This window comes from Salvia hispanica, chromosome 3 (assembly GCF_029641045.1).
Source record: "Salvia hispanica isolate PSC_SH4W2 chromosome 3, Shi_PSC_v1, whole genome shotgun sequence".
Classification (NCBI taxonomy): domain Eukaryota; kingdom Viridiplantae; phylum Streptophyta; class Magnoliopsida; order Lamiales; family Lamiaceae; genus Salvia; species Salvia hispanica.
The window spans coordinates 45,069,436-45,095,844 of NC_142694.1; the positions used below are offsets into that span (position 1 = coordinate 45,069,436).

A 26,409-nucleotide genomic window follows, 5' to 3' on the forward strand; every position below is an offset into this window, starting at 1 on the left:
TTTATAATAAAACCGCTCAATTATGTCCCACTATTAGATTTACTACAATCAATTAATAATAATTTCGACTATAAATCTTAATTGTATACGCAACAATAATTGAAAACGAAAATTTCAATTCGAATAGTAAAAATTGGTTGTAATTCCTAAAGTTGAAGATAAGTTTTTATAAAAAATACTACAGTACTATAAAACATGTTCTGTACCTAATCAAGATCCTCTCACAATATTAATCTATTAAAAAGAGTTCACTCTTTGCTTGTTTTGTCGGATATATGGGGAACAAAATCCAACAGTTTCATTCAAATTTTAGTGTTGGTGATTTTTATTAGTCGATATATAATCATTATAAACGTGTGTTTGATTCTTTTAAATCTCCAATATATTCAAAATTAGGGAGTATTACTATATGTCAATATATTACTGGATTTTAGTAATTAAGAAATGAGAAATATGCACAAACACAAATAAATCTATCTTGGAAACGACTCGCTTTTATCGACCAACACATCATGCGCCAATTGCTTGTGCAAACCAATGAGTAAAAGCTTTGTTCAAATATTGCAATCAATAGATCAAGGTTCGAAGTCAATTTTGATGCATGTGTGTATGACCAGTGCCTATTGCAACTCAAAAAAATATCTTATTTTTATCATAATTTTGAAAAAAAAAATACTAGGGTAAAAAAATATAAGTTACGAATTTTTTTACATTATACTGGTAATTTTTTTTGTTTTAAATGTTATTGTCATGATCGACGACACTATGTTCGTTTATATTATCTTTGAGGTTGCGCTTATAAAATTATGCACTTCTATAAGTAGCTAGGAAGTTAAATTGCGTCTAAATTAATACTCTATAATTAACTTTTCTTGATAAAAATGCGACATTGCATTGGCCAAAACATGCAAAAATTTGTTTTTGGTAAGGAGTGTATATTTTAAATTTCAACATAATAATTTTCATATGCTTTTTGTGCTGATAAAGATATTTGCATAATAATTCACGTAAAATTGTGAAATTCAACTATGTTATATAAGTAAAAAAGAAAATTTTAATTTAGTAGGGGTTGAAGCCCTTCATATGAGCATGGGCAAACCTAAAGGGCTGAAGCCTGAAGTCATCAAAATGGAAACATTCATTTCCTTCATTTGACTTGGCTTGAGTTCCTCAATTGAGGGGCCCATTGTTCATGGATTGCTTTTTGATTGTATTTGCTACTATAATATTTACTAATTAGATTTCCATGTTAGCAATTTTGTAATGCAATAATAAACATATATTTTTTGTTAATTAATGTTTGTGCACTCAAATCTTTATATTTGCTTGCTGGATCAGACTCGTCAGAGTTTATTTTAAGAACTTAAAAGTTGAGAATATTACGTTGTGTCGTTGTGATATCCATTCCATGTGCTATTACTTATTTATAATAGTTTTTTATGAAAATGTCCTAATTTTTTTGCTACAACGACATTACTCCTTAAATACAGGCAAAAATTGCATTAATTGTCAAATGAAGAATTTAATCAAAGAGAGGGAAAGGTAAAGATGGACCACATATGCATTTTCATTAGATACTACTAGTATACTACTAGAGTCTATATATAGGACCATATAAATCTATAATAAATTCACAATAATGTGGAAATCTGATTTGAGATTTTTGCTTCTTGTGGCAATGAATGTATTGAAATCTCACATGGCCATGCCATGGGAATGGGATCCCTTTAAGGTAACTAATGATCTCACTTGGACCAAATTCTTCCTCCTCACCTCTCTCTTCTTCTTCTTCACCTTCATTGCCATTGAAATAATCTCATTAACCTCTCCAAACATCATGGGATTTGTCAAAGTCAAAATCAACAACTTCTCCCCCACTTTCTCCACTTGTTTCTTGGCTTGTCTCTTGTTGCCACAGTTTGTATTCTGGTACGTGTATCCGATGATCTTGTTGTCATTTTATTGGTACGCGTGCGTCTCTAGTGCCTTCATGAGCTTCTTGGCATGGGCCGGAGCTTTGATGTCGGAGATGCCGGATTTGAGCATATCCATTGTAGCGGTGAACAATATAGATGATGATGATGATGATGATGATTTGCATGATCAAGTTTAGCTAGATCATTTTCTAAATTAATTCATTTTGTTTGTTGCTTTTTTTTTAAAAAAATTGTTGAATAAATTGTACTATATTATTGTTCAGGCATATAGATAGCTTTTCTCAACCCTTGTTCCTTTTTTTGGAAGCAGACGCATTAAAAATAGTTCGAACAAAATTAAAACAAGAATATTATAATGATTGGGGTTGTATTTACTAGATAGGGAGAATGAGATTACTTATCATGGCAACTTTTGTTGAAAGCAAGTCATCATGAATTGTGTATAACCAAAAAACTCAAAATTTCCCTTGAAAATAAATTGGAGGTTTATGTCATAAATATTTTTAAGAATATATGCTTTTGTAAGTGCATCAACTTCATTTGGATGATAATATGGATAAATGAAAAAAAAAATTCATGGTCGCATTTCGATGGACTCGAATCCAAGACTTTTGTTGGTTTTTCTCCAAACAGCGTATGATGACCGTCTCTACTGGTTTAATCACGTTAAAGGTTTAAGGTTAATTTGTTCGAGACATATATATATACTCGTGTTAGAAATTAAGTCGAATGAAATAATAATAATATGGAGTATAATAATAAAGAGAGATAATCAAAGTATAACTAATATTAAGTGCATAACTAGAGAACAAATCTCAGCCATTAGATTAAAATAATCTAGTTCACTATATGAGCGTTTTAATTCACAATATGAATTTAAAAACAAGGAGTGGACCAAAATACCTTTATAGTGACTCCATCAAGAATTTAGTTCACTGTAGTGACGTTCTGGTTCACTCATGTAGTGAACTAAATCACTCTTATAGTGAACTAAATCGCTCTTAAACTAAATTAGTGTTTTCTAATTATGCATTTAAGTAGTGGTTTCTCTAGATCACTACTCCATAATGCATAAATTTACATGAACACAGATTTTGGGGCAGATCCAGATAACTTGATCACTCACTCCAAGGAGACAGGAGACTGACTACTTGAATAAATGTGGAATATTCCAAATCGGAAACACAAAATCTTAAACTTTCCAATGAAATAATCTCACAAAATCTTAAACTTTCACATGAAATAATCTCACTTTGAACTTTAGAATATTTGGATGTCCTATTCTTTATTTAACAAAGAATCTAGAAAGAACATATCTTATGGATACGCAATCTTCAAATCAATCTATAGCTCCATCTTCTTTGGGCATGTGGGGGTGCATTATTGACTTGTGGTTAATTAGAGGTACTTAAATAATTTTTATACAATTAGAGGTACTTAATTAAAATTATGTTTTGAAAATAACTTAAAATCTATTTAAATCTGTAGTTTCGCATGATATTTGAATAATGTACTAGTAAAAATTTAGTGATTTGACAACTTATATGATTGATGGTCACTCATCCACTTGCTAATTAAAATTGAGAAATTATAGTATATGTCAAGGTATGCAATCTTGACCTGACTAATATAGTTAAGATAATTAAAATGTGTTGAACATTTTGAATTTTGAAATAACTGGCACGTTTTTGTAATGGATGACACTATGCATGTGGGACAATTGTGGAAGATTTTCTAGTCATTGGAGAACTTGTCTTTTTATTTGTTGACTTAATTGGAATAAGTTAATTCAGGTCGATTTTAATTATTTAGATTTGTCATGGGTGGATGTATTCATTCCTGATGGCTCAACCAGTCATTCTGGGTATTTATTTGAATCACCTATTCTGTAATACAATTAAATAAATTCAGTGGATTTAAAATCGTGTCTTTAGTTTAGATTACTCTGCATTAGATTAATTTCGGATTTACTCACATATAAAAAATGGAGAATAAGTGGTGAAGTTTGTTCAGGACATAAGTTTTACTTTAAAAAGAAAATAAACTTAGAATCAAGTCAATCGGATAAGCTTGTCAATAAATTCAAATTTTACAGTATCAAGTAGTCTAAAAAGTAGACAAATCAGTTCAATGTACGTGAACATAATTGACACAATTGATTTACTTTTTTTTTTTAAAGAATATATATCTTTTATGTTTGTTAAAATATTACAATAATAAATATTTTATTTCAATCATACTCTCAAATAATCAAATATTTCTTCAAAACTATTTTGTTTATTGATATCATTGCTTTCACATCTATACAAAATGTTCAGAATTAATAAATTATACTCCTTTTAAAAACAATTGAAATTTTGCTCAATGTTCACAAAATTTACCTCTAAAACTATTTTATCTATAAAAAAATAATTAAAAGCTTAAAACTTTGCTCAAATAATTTAAGTTCAAAAATTCATTTTTAAACTACTTTATTCCTTATATAGTTGTTTTATTTATACCTATACAACGAATATATATTCAAAATCTAAGTAGTTATAATTATTTGTTGTACACCATATTGAAAATCTTGGGTTAGTCTCATCCTCCTTCGTATAAATTAACATGTTGAAAATTAATAAAAAAAAATTGAATGACACATCATGTTATATTCATCACATGTTTTTTCAATTTAATAAAGAGAGTTAAATGGCACGTCATATTATATTCATCACATTTTTTTTCAACTAACCATCCTGCTTCTTAACACAACTAAAAAAAAATCGAACATATCTACATCATTACTCGTAAACACACAACCACCACCTACATAACAATTTAATACCCAACAAATGTTCAAAATGGCAATGGTGTATAGCAACATTAAACTCGTCTCAGTGGAAAAAGAAAGAATGCAAATTAAATTTTGCCAAAAAAATAATACTACAATTAATGATATGCATATTGAAAGTGAAAAAATGAAAACAATTTCTCCTTTCTCATTAGGCAACTCGCCCGAAAAGAATAAACCCTAATTTTCTCCATTTCGACCATGAGCCATACCTCAAAAATATTTTAAAATTCTTTAATTATAAGAAGGTGAAGAAGAACTTTTCTTGCATGTCACAAAATTAAGTGATAGGAGTAATATTGAAGGTCAAAGTATATTTAGAAAATTCGTAAAAAATATATAGTAAGGATATTTATAAAAAAATGAGTATGTGATAAGTTTATTAAAAATATGTACCCTTTAAGGTATTGAGGGTATTTTCATCCAGAAAAACTTGGAAATTGTAAAAAAATTACTTCGATTGATATTAAGTATTAACTCATAGTTAACGGGCCCCAAATAATATTTTCAAATACACGGATCTAAAATGATAGTTTGACAAAGTTCATGGACCATAAAAGATATTCGCTCTTAACAAATATGTACTCCAAAAATAGTAAAATGACAGTACGTTACTTACAATTTACATAACGCTACCTTATATTGTGTCTTACTAATATTCATACTTGATGTCTACTAGTATTCATATTCCAAAAACTCAAAATTACTAAAAAAAGGTCGGGAGAATAAAATAATTAAATAAGCATTAAGCTAGTAAAGCAACGAAATTAATAATAAAAAGTGAAGGTGTTTATCATGCCCATTTAGATTAGGATAAAATTGAGTTTGTGATGAAGATAGTAAAAATTATTTGTGCATACCTTCAATCTCGTTAAGTGAGTAAGTTTTCATTTTTTGTTTACCTATTATCAGTTAATGTCGAATTAAGAGTTCAAATTCTCTAGTCTGACTCTAATGCAATTTTGATGATTTAAACAAAAGGTTGGGAGCTGAACAAAATATAAGAAAAATGCCCATATGATGATGTCGTGGGCTATAATTAAAAACATAAAAAGAGTAAAAGGCCCAAATATTGAAGTCCACAAATTTAAAAACAAATGCAGTGGAGTGCATTGTTTTCCAATCTAACTTTTCAAAAATGACGAGTTAGATGAAATCTGACTTATGTGAAATTTAATTTCAGGGAGGGGGAAGGGGCGCGCAAAGGTTATTGTGGGTTATCGATTTCGTGTCAATACCGTGTTGCATCAATAAAGATTAGATCCCGCCGTTGATAAATTATTATTATGTGCGGTCATGTTTGAATTTGAATATAGCAGGTCACGTTCGTGTTCCGATTGAAGATTTTATTAACAAGTCATGTTCAGATTTTGACTTTAACGGGGTTATTAGGTCGCATAATATTCCAGTCCCCCTGATTAGCCAGCCAATTATTATCAAGTTGTTCATTTCAGTTTTATAGTAAAACATATGCTCAGTGACAATTTTCATTTTCAATGTAGCACGTTGAGTTTGTGCTCCAGTTGAAATTTTTCTTAACAAGTCAGGTTCAAGTTTGACATAAATGGATTGAGTTATTATTAGGTCGGCGTATAATAACCAATTTACCCAATTAGTCAGCCCTAATTGTCAGGCTATTAACTATAGTTTTATACATGCTTGGTGACATTAGCATTCACAATTTTTGAAATTTTAGATTGTATAAATATAGCAGGTCGATTTGTGTTCAAATTGAATTTTCTTTTAACAAATCATGTTCACGTTTGGCATTAGAAGGTTGAATTGCTATTAGATCACCTGGCAATAATCCATTCCACCTAATTGTAAATAAAATGCAGTACTATATGCTATGTGACATTTAGCTTTCACAATTTTCGAAAATTTGATTGCATTTTCACTGCACAAGCCCACAAATTTGATTCTCAATTTTAAAATATTACTCAAGAAACTTATTGTATTACGTCCAAAATCTCCAAAACGGTGCCAGTCAAGAGATATAAATTTTTTTATAAATATATTAAATTATCAATAAATAGTGAAATAGGCGTGCCCTTTGGCCTATATCACGAGAAATATGAGAAACAATAAAGGGTTAGAAAAAGAAAAATGCTTTAAAAATAACAATAATTAGGAGCCATCCTCTTTCTCTCTCACACCGTTCATTTTGACCTATTACAAAAACAAATTTATTGTAACGCTTTGCAATAATAAAATAATATTGTTCAATATTTTTTGATCACTACATTTTATATTGTAGCATAGAAATATTTTTATCTTTAAATGTACCCCACGCCGTTGGGATTTTGTGGACATGAATAAATTTTTGACAAACTATGATTAACTTGACCGAAAAACTTGTTAAAAATATCCCTAAAATTGACCAATTCCCTTTTAATGTTATATTTTTAAATCACCGATCACTTTTATTTAGGATTTTTTTTCACTTATGTACATACCTGTTTTATTTAGAAATTTTCTCATTATTTGATGATTTTAATTTAATACTTTTTTTTTTATTTTTAAGACGACAACAACAATCACGTAAGTTAAAACGGGTCGGCCAAAACCAAGCCGGTCAAATCCTGATACGGGTCGGGTCGTTTCTCTCATCATTTTTTTAATAAAAAAAAATGGGATTTCTGTTGTTGAACATATTTATTTATGTTTATAAAAAGAGAGCGTCATCCGCTGTTTATCGAAATCGAAACCCTCGCCTTGCTCACGGAATCAATTAGTTTTAGGAATTGTGGCAGAATTTATTGCTCGTGAATGATTCTGTGTGTTTATGCATTTAAATTTATCCGTATGTTTGAGTTTCAAAAGCAGAATCCCTAGATCTGTTGACGCCGCTGCACCTTCTTCGTCCTCCACTGGCGCCCTTGCATTCATTCACTCCGATTCTGTCCGCCTCCATCCCCATCAATCGCCGCCAACGCAAAGCAACACAAAATATAAGGTACTGATTTGCAATTTGCGCAAATTTGAAATGTGAAATGCGCTCTACTGCAATGCAAACGCGTATTTGCGTTTAGACTTCGGTTGGATTGATTTTGTGGCTGCATTTCGCATTTGCAGTATCTATTTGGGATAGTATCAGTTGCATGCAAGAGGAGACGAAGCTACCTCTGATGGCAGTTGGTGATCGCCAATTACTTTCAAGAGCTAGGAGCGTATCAAACTGAGTGGAATTTGGTTAAAAGTTTTCGAGAATGGCTCAGCAGTCGTCGCGGCTTCATCGGCTGCTCACTTTGGTAGACAGTATCCTTATTTGACCTTTTCATTTGGGGATTGTAAAAATTCGTAATTCATTTGGTCTTATATCTTTGGTTGAGTGTTATTAGCTCACACTTTTGCCTCTATTAAAAATCTGGATACTCACCACTTTTTTTGGATTTTTAAATTTTCATTGTTAAAGTATGACAAGGATCTATTTTCATTCATCAATAAACTAAAACACACCTTTTTTACCCTCTCTGTACGTGCTTCCATGTAGTTCCTTTCGTTCTTGTTAATTGGGGGTATATTGAATGATGATTTCTCCTTAACAAATGCTAAGCGGGTTCAACCCAGGCTACAAGGTTTTCTGCAGCAAGGCAGATAGGGGAAATTGCCAAATCACATCCTCAGGACCTGAATGCTCTTTTGAGTAAGGTAGGGTCTTGTGACTTCATTTCTATGTTTTGCACTCTTGAGCTATGACAATATAGCAGATTTATTTGCATATCTCACAGAGACGTCATAATACATTAACCAATGAGACTTTGTTGTATTCGGTAATTACATGTGTTAATAATATTTAACTATTGTAGTTTTATTATATGACATTTGAATGTGGAAATTTATTTTCTCTATTTTTCTTAAGGTGTACATAAAGAAACAGTTATGGTCATTAATAGTAATTTCGATTAATTTATAACAGAGGTTTACAACATTATAAAAAGCTTTGAATAAAAAACGAACCGGGAAGCGTCTTTAGTGTGAAAATATTGAAATGGCCTGTAGTCATTTTACTTGGGAGAGCTTGTGATATTGAAGACTAAACTATGTCCAATTCATATTGGTTTGTTATATTGAGTTAGTTGAGTTGATAACTTGATACGAAATGATGGGACTGAAGGCTACGGATTTTGGTATTTAGAAGCTACTACAAAGTATAGGTCTACTAGGAGGTTCATATAAGCAGATGGGCGATGAGACTAAAGATAACAGAACATGTGGTGTATACCTTATTGGTGCCTCAGTTACCAGTTTTTTAGTTGATGATTGCATCATATGTCGTGCAAGCATGTAATTTCGTAATGTGGTTGTAAAGTAGTATTTAGAGAGTGTTTAATACAACTCTTAAGACTCAAAATTATTGTATCGTCTGTATGTTCATTTTGGAAAAATGATGCCTTCATTTTTTGGTTTGCTAGTTTCTAATTTATTCTTGTATTTCTGCTACCACGCAAATTTATTGCATACTACGGTACTAATTATTGCAATAACACTAGTTGAGTCAGTTGGAGGATGCAATAATGAGTCATTCATTGTTGTAGTTCTAGGGATCTTGGCTTGTGGTTTACACCTGACATTTTGCTTGAATCTTGTTGAATTCTTTTCTGAAACAGTTTGATGTTAGTGGCACTTACTAAGGAGTGAAAAGTCATACTCCCTTCATCCACCAAAAATGGTCCCATTGGTGGAAGGCACGAGTTTTAATGCATTATTAGTAAAGTACTATAAGAGAGAAAGAGATAAAGTGAGTAAAGTTGGATAGAAGAAGAGAAAATGTGATAAAGTAGGAGACAAAAAATAAAAAGTACTCCCTCCCTCCAATAAAAATATGTGCACTTCCCATTTTCGTCCGTCCCATAAAAATATGTGCTTTCCATTTTTGGAAAGTTATACTCCATCCTTCCCCGAATAGGAGTCCCGTTTTTCCATTTTAGTCCGTCTGCGAATAGGAGTCCCGGTTCACTTTGACCATAAATGGTAATAGGGTCCCACCTTCCACTAACTATTTTCCACCCACTTTTCTTAACATTTCTTAATAACCGTGCCGCCCATAAATGGGACTCCTAATGACGAACGGAGGGAGTATCAATTTAATAATGTAGGGCCCACTATCTAATAACACTACTTTAACTACCATTCTCCTCCTCTCTCTTACTTTACCATACCATTCTCCTCCTCTCTCTTACTTTACCAATTTTGTCTTAATTCCCGTGCCATACCCATTGCCCATATGTTTATGGGACGGAGGGAGTAAGTAATAAGCTAAGAGTGACTTCCCATTTTTAGTATGGGACTAATTTTGGTGGACAGAAAGAAATGGAAAGATGAGACTATTTGTTGTGGACAGAGGGAGTAGTTAATATTGGCAAGAGTTCTGCTGCATCAAATCTCTGGTCCAACAATTACTTTAATTTTGAATTTTTCTCTGATTTTATTTTATTTGAGTTGTATCATGTCTATAGATGGATCTATTGGTTCTTATTGTTTACCTGTGAGTACTGGTAATATTGTTTTTAGCTTCTCAATTCAATGTGAGTGTGACCTGATCAATGAAAGTTACAGGTGTCACAGTATCTACGTAGTAAAAAGTGGGATACCAGGGTTGCAGCTGCACATGCCATAGGGGCTATTGCAGAGAATGTCAAACATACATCTGTGACTGAACTTTCCAGCTCTGTTGATGCAAAAATGTTGGAAGCTGGGATATCTGCCACCTTTGATGATGTGGTGGCTTTGCCCAACTGGCATTCTAGAACTGGAGCTGGCACTTCTTTTGGAAGGTTTTTCTCTCTTTATGCTATTTATATTTCTTTTCATTACCTGTTGTTTCTAACTGCTTGCTTAGGATTTCTATGCTGGATGGATATATTACAGGTGGTGTCATCTCGCGATCGAGCCCAGATAATTGTTGCTTATTCTTTTCCTTGAAGTGACTGAAATCTTGCATTTTGCAGTTTTGATCTTAACAAAGTGTTGGAGTTTGGGGCTTTGGTGGCGTCTGGGGGCCAGGTACATTTCCTTGGGAGGTCAAAAGACAATAAATATGTCTTTGTCTTTATCGTAGATGTTTAAGGGTGATATATTTTTTGGATAATGCCATATATAATGCCTGATTTCCGTTTCTGTCATGAATCAATTACAGTGCTTCTTCACCTTATGAAGATATCCTCTATGATACCTTTGTACAAATGTGTTGTATTTTTATGTGCTTCAGTGTTGTAATTATACTTTCCTTGCATGTTCTCTTCTTTCATATGTTTATTTGAAGTGATTTGGCTAGTCTTCTAAATTGGATTTTTTTGGCTGATAGTCCCTACTTTGACAATTAGCTTTCATGGACATTAATTCCTCATGCTAATTACAGGAATATGATATTGCAAGTGACAATTGCAAGAACCCAAAGGAACGACTGGCTCGGCAAAAACAAAATCTTAAGCGTCGGTTGGGTTAGTGCTACTACTTTGACTATCATAATCTATGGAATGGATTTTATCATAATAAAGTGCTCCAAGTGGGCAGAAAGTCTTATTGTTGTTACATCCATACTGCACTAATATCTGCTAATCTGTTTCAATACCCTGCTGTTCTGGTGAATTAGTGCGCTCATAACTCATATCACATGAAGTTTTAGAGTAGAGGTACCATTTTTAAATTTTATTTTAGTTATGGGAGATTCTTTTACCAGAAAAGCAAGTAAGCAACAGATTATAATCGTAGATTTTACCATCATTGTCTTTTTCTTACTACATATCTTATGCTGATGTAAAATATTGATCTGATTTTCTATACCGTGCATCTGTGACACTGGTTTATTGACTTGTTCTTGCAAAAATTCTTCAACTGTTGGCAAAACCTGGTTGTTCTTTTTAAATTTTACCAGACACTAATGATTCAGTGCAAGAAGCATTGCAACAATTAAGTCCAATACGAAGTACGAACACTTTTTTAGTCTGCAAAATTAGGGTATCTGTTCTTTGTTGTCCTATATCTGATAACTGAACTTGTATCTTGGACTATGTGATGTAAAATATTTCTCAGTCTCCCTTGGTTTACTTGTTACCTGGGGTCCACAGCTCATGTATTAAGAAGATAATTCACTTTCTGTTGGCATGCTATGTGCATTCTGAACTGTATCAAATTGAGTTTCTTGAAGTACCACATATTTGTAACATAAAATTTAATTTCCTAAAACAGCAGACTTCTCATATGCAGGTCTAGACGTCTGTGAGGAGTTCATGGATGTTAATGATGTCATAAGAGACGAGGACCTTATTGAGCAAAAAGTTGCGTACCCTGGGAATGGTACTGCGTTTCAGTATTTCTCCTCACAACGCTCACATAACATCCAAAAATTTGTGACAACCATGGTGCCCACATCCAGATCCAGAAGGCCCAGTGCAAGGGAATTAAATCTCTTGAAACGGAAAGCCAAAATTAATTCAAAAGACCAGTCAAAAGGATGGTCGAAAGACGGGGATACAGAGGTGACACCTTCACATGATATGGTATCACCAAAGAGCATTCCTGTTGACACGTCAAGCTCATATAAGGTGATAAGGAAATTTCTATTGTTTCTTTCTTCCTCATTTTATTGCATATGAAGAGGCTTTTTAGCAGTGCTTCAAGCTCTGTGGAACAACTTCAATATTATCTTGAAATCCCTTTTACCTTTAATTTACAACTTTAGTATTATTGGTATCTTGATGCTTATCATCCATCCAGACTCTCAAACAATTTATTTTTTTGTAGGATTTAACATCTCTCGAGTTTTTGCACCTTATTAGCTATTCAGAATAAAGCTTAGCTTAGCTCAAATTGTAATCTTTTGTATCAATGTATTCTAATTATGATGATTTTTTGCAAAGTTTTCCCACACCAGAGGGGTATGGTTGGAAATTGTTTACTGATATAACTTATTAAAGTTTTTATGTAAGATATTTAGACCACATTTAGATGAATTCAGGATACATATCACAAGTTCCCAAATCCCAAGGACAGTAGCTTCTAGCAGTCTGAATTAGAACTAGGTTGATCCTCTAGCCAGAACATACATGGCCAAAGTTGCAACTTTTCCTTGTTTCAGCCTTTCAGGGGTTAAGCCTTTGTTTGCAAATCATTGAAGTTGTTGAACTAAGAAGTTAGATTTCTCCATGTCCCTTTTAATCAAGTAATGGTAAACAAAATTGTCAGACTAATACTTGGTAATAAGAATGATGCACTTCTATATTGTGCTGAGCGATCAAGAATTTATAAAGCTAAATTGATGACTTACTGATCAGGTCATATATTTCTACAACTATTTTTATGAACTTAGTGCAAAATTTGTGGTTTAGATTGCCATCTCCAAGGGTTCACTAAAACCTAAAATGAGATAGGTATCCCATTTTTGGTTTTTGAGAAAAAAATACCTGACTTTAGGTTTACACTAAACCAAAACCTAAAAGTTTTTCAAATTTTGTGAGTACAAAAAGGCATAGCATAGAGAATATTCTTTTAAGTTTGAGTTTGGTGGAAATGGTTGGAGTAAAATCATATTTGATGTGACATTTACACTAAAATGAGTTTGACTTCAGTGTAAATGGTTGGAGATGCTCTTAAAAGCACATTTGTACTGAACACCAGAAATTCTGTGTCAATGATCTTCTAGTTTCTCAACGAATATGAACTTAGTACCATCCAAACACTTCTTCATTGTACAGTTGTACTGTGTGTTCTTCTGAATTTCGTTCTACCAAGTCGTTTCCTTTATATCTGGTCATTCCAATAGTTACATTGTCCAGATAGTTTCTGAAATTAGTTTTAATGCAGCAACTTACAGATGTAATCTCTGATGAGGAGAGTTTTGAAATCGATGGAGATGGGGGTTGGCCTTTCCAAACTTTTGTCGAACAACTCCTTGTGGATATGTTTGATCCTGGTAAGTGTTATTTGCTGTACCATGTTTGATCTTTGCACGAAATATATGTTATATGTTCATAAAATTAAGCTGTCTGGTTGTGTTTCAGTTTGGGAGGTTCGCCATGGTAGTATTATGGCTCTTAGGGAGATATTAACCTATCAAGGAGCGAATGCGGGGATCCTTATGCCTGAAGTGAGCCGCCATAGTTTGCCTGTTTCTAATATGAAAGTTGAAAATGATGACACTACAATAAAACGGGAGAGGGAAATTGATTTGAATTTACAAGTTCCTCTTGATGAATCGGAACCAATTTTGAAGAAACCAAAAATTGAAGATGCAGCATTCCCTATTAGTGAATCCAGTACTGCAGATATAGAGGTCTGTATGAAGGTTGATGAAGAAGGTCTGATTGTAATGCCAGGTTCAACTGGAGAAGTTGATATTAATTTTATGAAGGTGGAATCTCAATCTGTTATTAATGATGCTACTGAGGTGAAGGAATCTACAGAAGACAATGAATCATTGGAGAAGATGAATATATTGAAGAATCTTACTCAAAACTCTGGACTCTTGAACTTTGTTAAAGATGCCAGGAATTCATGGCTGAGAAATTGTGAATTTCTGCAAGATTGTGCAATTCGTTTCTTGTGTGTGTTGTCATTGGACAGGTATGATTTAGATTATAGTTCAGTGATCATAATTTTGTATTTATTAAATAAATATTAAATACTGAAGCTACATAGGGAACTAGAAACTTTGTGGCTCCAAGACCCAAGTATAATAAGTTACTTATTAATTTTACTTAGATTTTCACTAACTATTTGTATATCTTGTTTTACTCTTTCACAACCTTGTTCCTAAGGTTTATAGAATGGCTCAGATGAAAATTTAATCGATTGGAACTTTTGTGAGATTTGATTTGGTGGATTTGACAATTTACAGGTTTGGTGATTATGTCTCTGATCAAGTTGTCGCGCCAGTTAGGGAAACTTGTGCTCAGGCTTTAGGTGCTGTGCTCAAATACATGCCTCCAACATTAGTTAGAGAAACACTGAACATTTTATTGCAAATGCAGGTTAGTATTTGAATATAAAATCATCAGTGTCTAAGTTAACGTTTTTTTCAGGAAGCTCTTTCGGCACCAGCATCTTTTTAATGATTCCTTCTATTCTTTCAGCGTAGACCAGAGTGGGAGATTCGTCATGGGAGTCTTTTGGGCATTAAATATTTAGTTGCAGTTCGACAGGTACTTCAATGTGTGGTGTAATCTTAAACTAGTGTTAATGGTAGGGTGATAGATTGCTCTCAGCTATTTGCCAAATTCACATAAATATTGTGCAACAATATGATTTTTACATTAAGTAATCCAATCTCGAGCAGCCTCGATATTGTTGATAGAGAACGGCAATAGGACTTCTTGCATCTAAAAGAATTGATTATAGCTGTTGTGGTTATTAAATTATAATTTTTGGTGTTGCTGTGAAGAATTTTCACTTTGTCTATCCTGTTTATATGTTACTTAGTGATGACTAAATTTAATTATCTCTTAAATGCCTTTGTGGCACTTTTACTTTTTGATGCTGCTTTTAACAATTATGCTTAATCTGTTTGTCTCTTGTATGATTTTGTGCATTTATACTTTGCAATTTTGTTGCACAACTTTCATTGACATTGCGGTTATTCTGTTATATACCAGGAGTTGCTACATGATTTACTGGGGTCTGTTCTTCCTGCTTGTAGAACTGGGCTTGAAGATCCTGATGATGATGTGAGAGCTGTTGCAGCAGAGGCTCTAATACCAACTTCTGCTGCTCTTGCTTCGATCAAGGGCCCAGTATTGCATTGTATTATTATGCTGCTATGGGACATATTGCTTGACCTGGATGATTTGAGTCCTTCGACTAGCAGGTGTTTTGTTTGGTGTCAATGTGTTGTATATACTATATTGCAAATTTCATTTGTGCTTCTTCACAACATGTTTTCTTAATTAGGTTTTTAGATGAATTATTTTACCCACATACTTCATTTTATGTTGGAATTCTGAATCAGTTGGAAATCATGTCCTGTAGGTGGTCCAGTCTTCTTTCTCTGGGTTCTTGTCAATTTTAATATACGAATACTGATTGCAAACTAAAATGCACATACCGAGCTTAATAACCTGTACTACAGAACCTCTTCACTTCTCAAGTATTAGGCATATCTAGCTCTACGTAATCCTCTTCACCCAGTTTTGAATTTTTAGCTATCTTCTTTCTTGCTTACATGTCACCCGTCTTACTTGCTACTACATCGCATATTCCTTTAATACTTGTGCACTTTGATGTAAATGTTGTCTCTCCCGAGTCCTGACCTATTGTTGATCTTATCTCCTTTCCTTCCATTATTCTCTCCTTTTATGTCTAATTCATAGAGCGGTCAGTTCATTGTTATATTTTTGCGGTTGTAGCTGTAATCATGTGTTTGTTAATAGGGTCAATCAATTCATTGCTATAACGTGCAAGCACATCTCCTATTCTTTGGAAAAATCCCAGGCAAAGTCAGCGTTGAAAGATTTTTTTGTTTGTTAAGATTATAGCTCTGTTATTAGTTTCTAAGCAATAACAGAGTGAAAGAAAGCTTATTAAGAACACAGTATTGCTATAAACTAGTGTGGAAAAAAGAAAGCTTTTAGGTAATTACTCTGGCAAACTTACCAAGAATAAAGTGTTGTTGCTGGTTTCAAAATGATAATTATCTGCACTTGTTCTTCACCTGTAGGACTTTTAATTGTATGCTACCATAATTATTTTCTCCTTGAATTTTGACATTTTCTGATCTCTATTTGCAGTGTAATGAATCTATTAGCAGAAATTTATTCTCAGGAGGAGATGATTCCAAAGACTTTTGGTACGTTGGGCTCTAAAGAGAAACCAGAGCTTGACCTAAATGAAATTGATCTGACAGATGATCTAGAAGAAGGAATGGGTTCTCTAGAGAACCCTTATATGCTATCAACTCTGGCTCCACGGTTATGGCCCTTTATGAGGCACAGCATCACTTCTGTTCGCTTATCAGCCATCCGTACCCTGGTACTAAAGCCTTGTATGATTTAATTTAATTGTGTGACCTCCTAATTAAATTACATGTTTGCAGGAACGCTTGCTTGAAGCTGGCTATAGGAGGAGCATTACTGATGAGTCTAGCTCAATTTGGCCTTCTTTCATAGTTGGTGATACCCTTAGGATTGTTTTCCAGAACCTGCTTCTTGAATCAAATGAGGAGATTCTACTGTGCTCTGAGAGGGTCTGGAATCTCTTAACTAAAGTAAGATCTATCTGTTTAGTTTTCACTTTATGTTGATGCTCAGCTCTTTTGTCTTTTTAGCTAGTTGTTTAAATAATTTTTTTGCCTGCTCACCCTCTGTATGGTGTCCTGTTAGCTCACCCATCTCAGTATTATGCTTAAAATATGTGAAGTTTGTTCAAAGTTTTCTTTTCTTCCTGCTTCCTACTATTTTTGGCACTAAAATGCCTTTCTGATTAAACAGTGTGCGGTGGAAGACTTAGAAAATGCTGTCAAATTGTATTTCTCTTCATGGATTGAGCTTGCTACCACTCCATATGGCTCTCTGTTGGATGCAACGAAAATGTTCTGGCCTGTAGCTCTGCCGCGTAAAAGCCATGTCAAAGCTGCAGCTAAAATTAGAGCAGCAATGTTGGAGAGTGAAAATCAGAAAAATAAGGCCTTAGAATCCACAGAAAGCATGTCTTTAGAGAGAAATGGGGTTGCTTCTGCTGATTCAACTAAAATAGTTGTTGGTGCAGATTTGGATATTTCGGTGACTTGTACACGAGTGCTTACAGCAGCAGCTCTCGGTTTAATGGCTTCTAAGTTAAATGGTCTGTCTTTGCAGCACATATTTGAACCACTTTGGCAGGGGTTGAGTTCATTATCAGGAGTTCAGAGGCAGGTAAAATTCAGACAATGGAAAATCTATGGAGTCTTTCTATGTGTTTCTGTAATTTTGAGTCTATGGACTTTTATTGCATGAATATGGGTTAGACAACATTTTGATGGCTTCTTTTGTTTGTTGATCTGTTCAGGTGGTTTCTATGGTCCTTATATCTTGGTTCAAAGAATTAAACGACATTTCCAAGGCTGATGAGGTTATTGCTGGGATTTCAAGTAAATTTAGGACGTGTTTACTGGATTTATTAACTTGCAGTAACCCAGCATATCCTACAAAAGATTCTCTCCTACCTTATGCTGAACTCTCTAGAACATATAGTAAGATGCGCAATGAGGCAAGTCAATTGTATACTGCTACAGAAGCATCTGGCTTGTACAGTGATATCTTGTCATCTATAGAAGTGGACATTGAGAGTTTAACTGCAGATGATGCTTTGAGTTTTGCATCAAAACTTGCATTTACGGGTAATGGTATTTCTGAAGTCGAATCTGATGGACGGAATCTATTTGAGGAGTTGGAGTCTCTAAAGCAGAAACTATTAACTACTTCTGGATATCTCAAATGTGTCCAGGTAGCTTTTAGTTGCAAATAGAACAACACAGTACAAGTTATTTTGTAACGTAGATATACTCTTACTATTTTTCTGTGAGCACACACTACTCCTGAACTCATTGTTAGTTATATCTGCTCTCCCTGGATGTTTTCTGATATTTTCTGACATTGATTGCTATTTTGTTGTGGTTTCAGAATAATTTGCATCTCACTGTCTCAGCTTTGCTAGCAGCTGCAGTTGTTTGGATGTCAGAGCTTCCAGGGAAACTCAATCCAATCATACTGCCTATAATGTCTTCCATCAAAAGAGAACAGGTATTTTGTACTTATTGTTTTGAAACATCACTATTCACTCTTAACACTATTTTTATGTTGTCTGAAGGAGGAGATACTTCAAAATAAGGCCGCTGAATCATTAGCAGAGCTTATTTATCACTGCATCGGACGCAAACCCAGTCCAAATGACAAGCTAATTAAGAATTTATGTACTTTTGCATGCATGGATCCTTGTGAAACTCCCCAGGCAGTAGCTCTTAGTTCTGTTGGGTCAATTGAAGACCATGATCTATTAGCCTCTGGGAGTAGTAGTGGTAAGCATAGATCAAAAGTTAATATGCTCCCTGCTGGGGAAGACCGGTCGAAAGTAGAAGGTTTCATTAGCAGACGGGGGTCTGAACTTGCATTGAAATATTTATGCATAAAGTTTGGTGATTCTTTGTTTGACAAACTACCTAAGATCTGGCATTGCCTTGTTGAGGTCCTCAAACCTTGTAATCATGAATGCCTGACTCCAGAAGATGAGAAGCTGATTGATCAGTCTATTAATTCTGTCAACGATCCTCAGATTCTGATTAACAATATCCAAGTAAGCATTTTTGTTTTTTATTCAATGACACATGTAAGGGAAATCAATACTTTTGCAATAAATCTTCAGTAAATGGAAGCTCCTTTCTCCTTGAGTTTTACTTTTAAGATATATGCAATTTATGTACTTTTGCATCAAAGGAAGTAGGTCTTGCTAGGCTTTGTGAGTATAACCTGAAAATACCCTATGATAATTATGATAGTAAATGTAGCTGGAAATAAACCTAATGTATGTATATGTACATGCTATATTAAGAGTCAGCTATTTTTATGCATTATAATGATAAATGACTGCATAATTGAATAACTACTTCTGATATCAGGTAAAATATCTCACTCTTTCCTTATTTTTGGTTTTTCTTTGGTTGTGGCAGGTGGTTCGTTCTATTGCTCCTTCCCTGGAGGCAACACTCAGGCAGAAAATGCTAACTCTCTTGCCATGTATTTTCAGATGTGTCAGACATACTCATATTGCTATAAGATTAGCTGCTTCAAGATGTATCACAGCAATGGCTAAGTCAATGACTTTGGATGTCATGGGGCCATTTATTGAGAATGTTGTTCCAATGTTAGGCGATATGTCATCTGTGCATGCCAGACAAGGGGCTGGCATGCTTGTTAGTTTGCTAGTACATGGGTTGGGTTTGGAACTGGTCCCATATGCTCCTTTGTTGGTTGTCCCTCTTTTGCGGTGCATGGGTGACTGTGATCACTCGGTTAGACAGACTGTAACACATAGTTTTGCTACCCTGGTGCCACTTCTTCCACTAGCACGTGGTGTGTCTCCACCTGTTGGCTTGACTGACCGTATGTCTAAAAATAAGGAGGATGCACAATTTCTAGAGCAGCTAGTTGACAATTCTCATATTGAAGACTACAAACTCCCATTTGAGCTAAAAGTGACCCTTCGGAGGTAACTACTCTTTTCTGTCTATAATTTTTCTGCATTTTGATTTTTGCGGTAGATTGGATTAAACAAGTGTAACACGTGATTTATTGTCAATGCAGTAGGAAGAATTGTCTTCTTTTTCCATATCATGGTACTCTTTAGCAGGCTTGGTTTTTGATTCATAAATTTTGAAATAGATCATTCTGTCCCAGCATTATGTTGGTCTTTTTGGTAAGGAAGGAAAAGGACTATATTTGAAAACTTGAAGGAATCCCTTCATTAGATTGGGGAGAAGATGCTTTTTTGGGTCAGGTCGGCAGTGGATTTTTAAAAATCACACCGAAAATTAAATGTATTTGATGCTACTAGAATATATAGTATACCATTTAGTTTCTCCTTTTGTTTGTTTGGGACTCTTTCAACTTTTCAAGAGGATTTTTATCTGTATGATAAAAAGAGAATTTTCCCTAGGATTAGTCTTATTTTGTTACTTTTCCTGTTTTTACCTTCTATGCTTATTATATGCCTGAGCATTTGGTTTGCAATTATTAATTTTTTAGTATTAATTCCTGTCTTATTCTCATCTCTCATTTCTGATTTACATTTCCCCCTGCCATCTGAACTATTCTTTGACTGGTAAGTGTTGTTTACTCATATTTTTGCCTTTTCTTTTTACGTTCAGGTATCAACAAGAAGGTATAAACTGGCTAGCATTTTTAAGACGGTTCAATCTTCATGGAATCTTATGTGATGATATGGGCCTCGGTAAGACCCTTCAGTCATCAGCAATTGTGGTATCTGATATAGCAGAGCATGTTGCTGCAAATAAGGATGAGGATTTGCCACCATCATTAATTATATGTCCTTCAACCCTTGTCGGACACTGGGTCTACGAGATAGAGAAGTTTATTGATCCGTCTCTTTTGACAACACTTCAATACATTGGTTCTGCTCAAGAGCGATCTTCGCTGCGACCACAATTTAGCAAGCACAATGCAATTGTAACATCATATGATGTTGTCCGGAAAGATATTGATCATCTCAAGCAGTTCCTATGGAATTATTGTGTCCTAGATGAAGGACACATTATAAAAAACTCAAAGTCTAAAGTCACAGTTGCTGTGAAACAGATTATGGCTAAGCATCGCCTCATATTGAGTGGAACACCTATCCAGGTTTGTCATCTGATTTATGTTCCTTTTGCAAGCATAGTTTGTGCTGGTTATTGACTAAAACTCTGTTTCCATTTTCAGAACAATGTGTTGGATCTTTGGTCTCTTTTTGACTTCCTTATGCCGGGTTTTCTTGGAACGGAAAGACAAGTATGCCATATATCTCTCACTTTTTGACACTGTTTTTTATTTGTTTATCCATGGCATTATGGTCAGTGGATCATATTATGTCATAGCCTCACATGCTTATGGAGTAACACTCTCTTAGTGTTGTGTGGTAAATACTTAGAATTTGAAATAAATTTATATATGCTATGCATATTCTGCAATTTAAGACTCAAGAAGGATATGATTGACTGTTCATACTTTCCAGAGCATTAGTTTCTATATGGCAGAGCATGATACTGTATATATATATGTGTATTCTTGGAAAGTAGCATGTGAAGTTACTTGTAGTTCTAAGTGAAAATAGGCCTTTTTTGAGGATAGCTGATATCATGAGGATTGCCCGTGAAAACTGGATGTATTGTGATGCAATTATCCATTCAAAAAGGGACCACATATACAGTAAATTCATGTTACAATATCAGTGGAACCATGATCAACCACTACTTGTCTATACTAATATAATGTGATGGAGCATCTATTAGTCCGTAGTCTAAGCATGGTGCTTCAACAGTTTCAGGCCACTTATGGGAAGCCTCTGTTAGCAGCCCGGGACCCCAAATGTTCAGCAAAAGATGCAGAAGGAGGGATACTGGCTATGGAAGCATTGCACAAGCAGGTGTTTGTTTTAATTGTGACCCTTTTATCCACTGAAACAATCTATCAGCATTCAGATGAAGTTTTTCTATTACGAATTCGTAATCCATCATGTTTGGTTGGGTGCTTCTCTATTATAGGTCATGCCTTTCCTTTTGCGCCGTACAAAAGCAGAAGTCTTATCTGATCTGCCAGAGAAGATTATTCAGGACAGATATTGCGACTTGAGCCCTGTACAACTGAAACTGTATGAGCAGTTTTCTGGTTCCCATGTCAGAAAAGAAATCTCAAATATAGTAACAGAAAATGAAGATGCAGCACCGGCTCCCAAGGCATCTTCACATGTTTTCCAGGTATTTAGTGTTCTTGTGACAAATCTATTTGTATTTATCATGCCCTAATAACCTCCCCCTTTTTATGTTTCAGGCCCTTCAGTATTTGCTGAAACTTTGTAGTCATCCGTTACTGGTTGTTGGTGAAAGAATCCCAGAATCACTGCTGCCTGTTCTATCTGAACTTGTTCCTGCAAACTCTGATATCGCTTCAGAGCTTCATAAGCTCTACCATTCGCCTAAACTTGTTGCTCTCCAGGAGATAATGGAAGAGTGTGGAATAGGAGTTGATGCATCCAATTCCGAGGGTGCAATTTCTGTTGGTCAGCACAGAGTTCTGATATTTGCACAACATAAAGTAATGGATTCCGTATCTCTTGTCAATGAAAACTGCTCTTGAGTGTTTGGTTTTTTATTTTTTAATTGTGACTCTTTATGCAGGCTCTTTTGGACATTATTGAAAAAGACTTGTTTCAAACGCATATGAAAAAGTGAGTAGCACCTGTTATTGTCAAAATATTTAAGAGTTTCCTAGTGGTTCTCTTTATTCGTAAGATACCTCTCATAATGATTGCTTATGTCTCCATCCAAGCAGTGTTACATATTTGCGTTTGGATGGATCTGTCGAACCTGAGAAACGCTTTGAAATTGTCAAAGCTTTCAACTCTGACCCTACAATTGATGCTCTACTGCTCACAACACATGGTAGGATTTCTTTCACTTGCTAAAGCTAAGAAAGTAAAGTACTTGTAATTGTGACTTGAACCTTATATTATTGCTTTCAGTTGGTGGCCTTGGTTTGAACTTGACATCCGCTGATACCCTTGTTTTCATGGAGCATGACTGGAATCCCATGAGAGATCACCAGGTAGGGATAGAATCAGCACTATCTACTATTAGTATTCTCTGGCAGGTTTTCTGAAAGAGTAGAATTATGGGTTTTTTTTGGGATGTTGCTTATCTGCTTTTTATCCTTAGATCCACTGATTGCAATGTTCTAATGCTCATGTGACAAAGTTTGTGAATTTTGGATTATCAAGTATAGAGCATGAGTATTGGCTTCAGCTTGCCATGAACAATCCATTATTTCTATTTGAAACCTAGCGAACCTTTCAAGTGATTGAACTCCTTCCATACCAATCTGGCCAAACGTTAGATAATCCAGACTTGATTTTAAACATGATTGATATCTTTGACCAAAAACAGGACAACAGCTCTGACTGGAGAGAGAGATTTTGCATAAGATAATCCATAATTTTTACACATTGTACGACTTGCATAAGTTACAATTTTGAGTAGGCCTTTTTATTTAATCTGAAATAGTGATGATATGACCCTTTAACACCTATGTCTATTCATGAAGGAATACTAAATTTAATTGATACCGTCTCCATACCATGTTAATTTAGTAAATGCACTTGCTATAAGGTCGATCATCGTATGAATCATGCTTTTACATATAAGAAAAATACAAAACTGATTTCTGCTATACTTGCAGGCAATGGACAGAGCTCACAGGTTAGGCCAGCGGAAAGTTGTGAATGTCCACCGTCTTATCATGCGAGGCACCTTAGAGGAGAAGGTGATGAGTCTCCAAAAGTTCAAAGTGTCAGTAGCTAATACTGTGATAAATGCAGATAACGCCAGCATGAACACAATGAACACAGATCAGTTACTTGATCTATTCACTTCAGCCGAAGGCCAAAAGGTAATTCTGCTCTCGGCATTCTGCAGAAGTGACATTGCTTCACATAATTTCCATCTCATGAACGACCTGTTTGTTATACAGGGAACACGAGCCTCTAAATCATCAAAGGCAGGTGCCGATGAAGCAAAAATGCCCGGCAGGGGCAAGGGACTAAAGTCAATTCTTGGCGGGCTAGAAGAACTGTGGGACCAATCACAATACACTGAAGAATACAATCTGAACCAATTTTTGGCAAAGCTAAATGGCTGAGTGGAACACAGGGAGTGAAGGAGTATCGTCATCCTGACTCACGCGGCAGCAGAATAAGCTGTGCAGGATGTACAAAGTGTGAATTCTATAAGCGCAGCAGCAGCTTCAGTTTTGACATTTAGGTTATAGATGCATCATCTCTTTTCTTTTCTTTTCTTTTTGAAGTCAATTATTTGTAGTTTATTTTAGTGCTTGCTGTGGGGAAAAGCCATGAAGTAGAGTTTAGGTTGGGCTTTGTTGCCACCATAAGCCAATGCAGATATAGCTCAGGGGCCCTACGCTACCACATTCTGTAAATTTTGGATTCTGTAAATACATTCAGATTATCCTAATTTACGCCTCTTTTCCCAAATTATCTTCATTTTTTTCTTACCAATTTCCCAGATTTATCTTCATTTTTATCTGCGTATGACATATCCTACTATCAAACATCCCAGGCTATGAATAGTCAATTAATCACCTATTGCTAGTTTATACTCGCTCAGTCCCATTCAAGATGACCACATTCTTGAGTGGCACAGGATTTTACAACTGAATATTTTAATGAGGAGAAAGGAGAGAGATCTTTTTCCAAATATAGAAAATGAACATCTTGAATGGGATAGAGAGAGTGTGATTTGATAACATATCGAACTTATATACTCACAGTTTGAGGGTTATGAAGCAGTGGAACGCCTGAATGAACGGTTTTCAGGTATATCTAATTGCAGTGCCACAGAATTGCTTATTAATAAGTGAAAATAGATGGCTTCCTGGGCCCGAATAAACTTTCGTAAAAGACACTAATTTTTTGTGAAGCAGTACAATAGAACGTAAAATGGGTTGCTTGATGCTTCACTAGAATAGAATGTACAAATTTTGTAGAGTAAAATGCTCACCTGTTAAAGTCAGTGTGCAATTGATAATTATGGTTGCTTTTCTTTGTTTTAGTTCCTACTTGGAAACTATTGATGACACATGTCTTGGAACTTGGATGATGTTGTATTGAATATCCTCCTTGAGGTTGTTATCCTGCTTAACTTCTTACTTTGAGTTCAAGATTCGTTTTCGTTCCCAGAAATGATTATTTCTCATAACATAAGATAATTTTTTACTTTTACTCATGTTCAATATCTTGATTGCATCTCAATACAGTTATTTTATCGCAAATGGATATCCTATTTCTAATGCAATCGAATATTGTTCTAGGTTGCATATTCATTTTTTTTTCATATTCAAGATTAGGCTGGCAATATATGTATTCTGAAATTGTATTTAGACAATTTTCGGGCCTCAATGTAATAATCACCGAATGAGGTGAGAACGTTAAACTGTAGAATGTGTTACAACGGTGAATGTAGTTCGTTGTCACGAGATATACAGGGTAATGCAGGCCCTGGTAGACCAGATGGTACCGTTGCTAACAGATGTTGCACGATTATAAGGAACGGATTCATCGACAAAGCAAACGCTTTGAGTAAATCGATCTTGCAAGGAAAGCATATGAAAGAAAGTACAGCTAACAACCTCGGTTTCACTACTTATGCCAACCATGTCTCTCTGCAGGCTTTCCTCCGCCATGCAAACGCTGCTTTGATCCATTTCTCCCTTTTCATGCGACATCTTGAAAGGGAAGAATGTGATGGGGAAACTTTTGAAGAATATGAAAAACTCTTGTTTTTTCTTTATAATTAGTAGTATCATGTTATGCAATGAGTTTAGGTTACAATTTTAATTATAGAGATATACTACTATTTGGGTAGAAAGTGGTCACATAAAAACAACTGGTATTTGAAGCTTTGCTGCAACTCCTCTATAAAATTCTTTTCCTTATAGTGGATTTTTCTTAAAATTTTTGCGAGTAATGTTTTTCATTGTATTTTCAATCTAACCTTATAACTTTTGAGTGGAATAAATTAATCGAAATCAAAGGTGTTTCACGGGCGATACATTTCTACATATCTCAGTTCATATCCAACTTTGGCACATCATCTTTCCTCTTTTCGATCACAACTTATTTTTAATTTTGCAGTCATAATCTACTCCTTTATAAAATTAAATAAATAACACTATTAACAGAATTATTCCAATAAAATTCATAAAAATTACTTTGATTAAAAATTTAAAATTAGGTGATAACCTGGGTAGGAGTTGAGAAAATCATCTCCCAATCGGCCAATCCAAACAAAAAAAAGGGAAAAATCTAAATACTCCCTCCGTCCTGGATTAGAAGTCACTTATTATTATGGCTCGTGTTTTAAGAAAGAGTTGAAGTGTATAATAAATGAAG

At 34.6% G+C, this 26,409-nt stretch overlaps 1 protein-coding gene across 2 annotated transcripts; it reads left to right on the forward strand.

Moving 5' to 3' along the window:
* The first annotated feature begins 7,429 nt into the window (after positions 1-7,429).
* Positions 7,430-24,492, forward strand: RGD3 (ROOT GROWTH DEFECTIVE 3). Of its 2 annotated transcripts, XM_048111717.2 has the most exons (29): positions 7,430-7,723; positions 7,843-8,025; positions 8,324-8,418; positions 10,327-10,544; positions 10,719-10,773; positions 11,129-11,210; positions 11,977-12,314; positions 13,573-13,681; positions 13,770-14,331; positions 14,606-14,738; positions 14,841-14,909; positions 15,360-15,571; positions 16,491-16,731; positions 16,796-16,966; positions 17,190-17,612; positions 17,746-18,183; positions 18,360-18,479; positions 18,547-19,029; positions 19,403-19,941; positions 20,600-21,092; positions 21,171-21,239; positions 21,769-21,873; positions 21,992-22,204; positions 22,278-22,541; positions 22,625-22,674; positions 22,779-22,888; positions 22,969-23,051; positions 23,682-23,891; positions 23,973-24,492. In XM_048111717.2, exons 2-29 carry the CDS (start codon positions 7,977-7,979, stop codon positions 24,138-24,140), a joined length of 6,102 nt encoding a protein of 2,033 aa, XP_047967674.1. In that variant the 5' UTR covers positions 7,430-7,723; positions 7,843-7,976; the 3' UTR covers positions 24,141-24,492. The 2 variants fall into 2 exon arrangements, with proteins under 2 accessions (XP_047967674.1, XP_047967676.1); XM_048111719.1 differs by lacking the exons at positions 7,430-7,723; positions 7,843-8,025; positions 8,324-8,418 and having other exon boundaries at positions 10,407-10,544; positions 10,639-10,773.
* Positions 24,493-26,409: the final 1,917 nt, after the last annotated feature.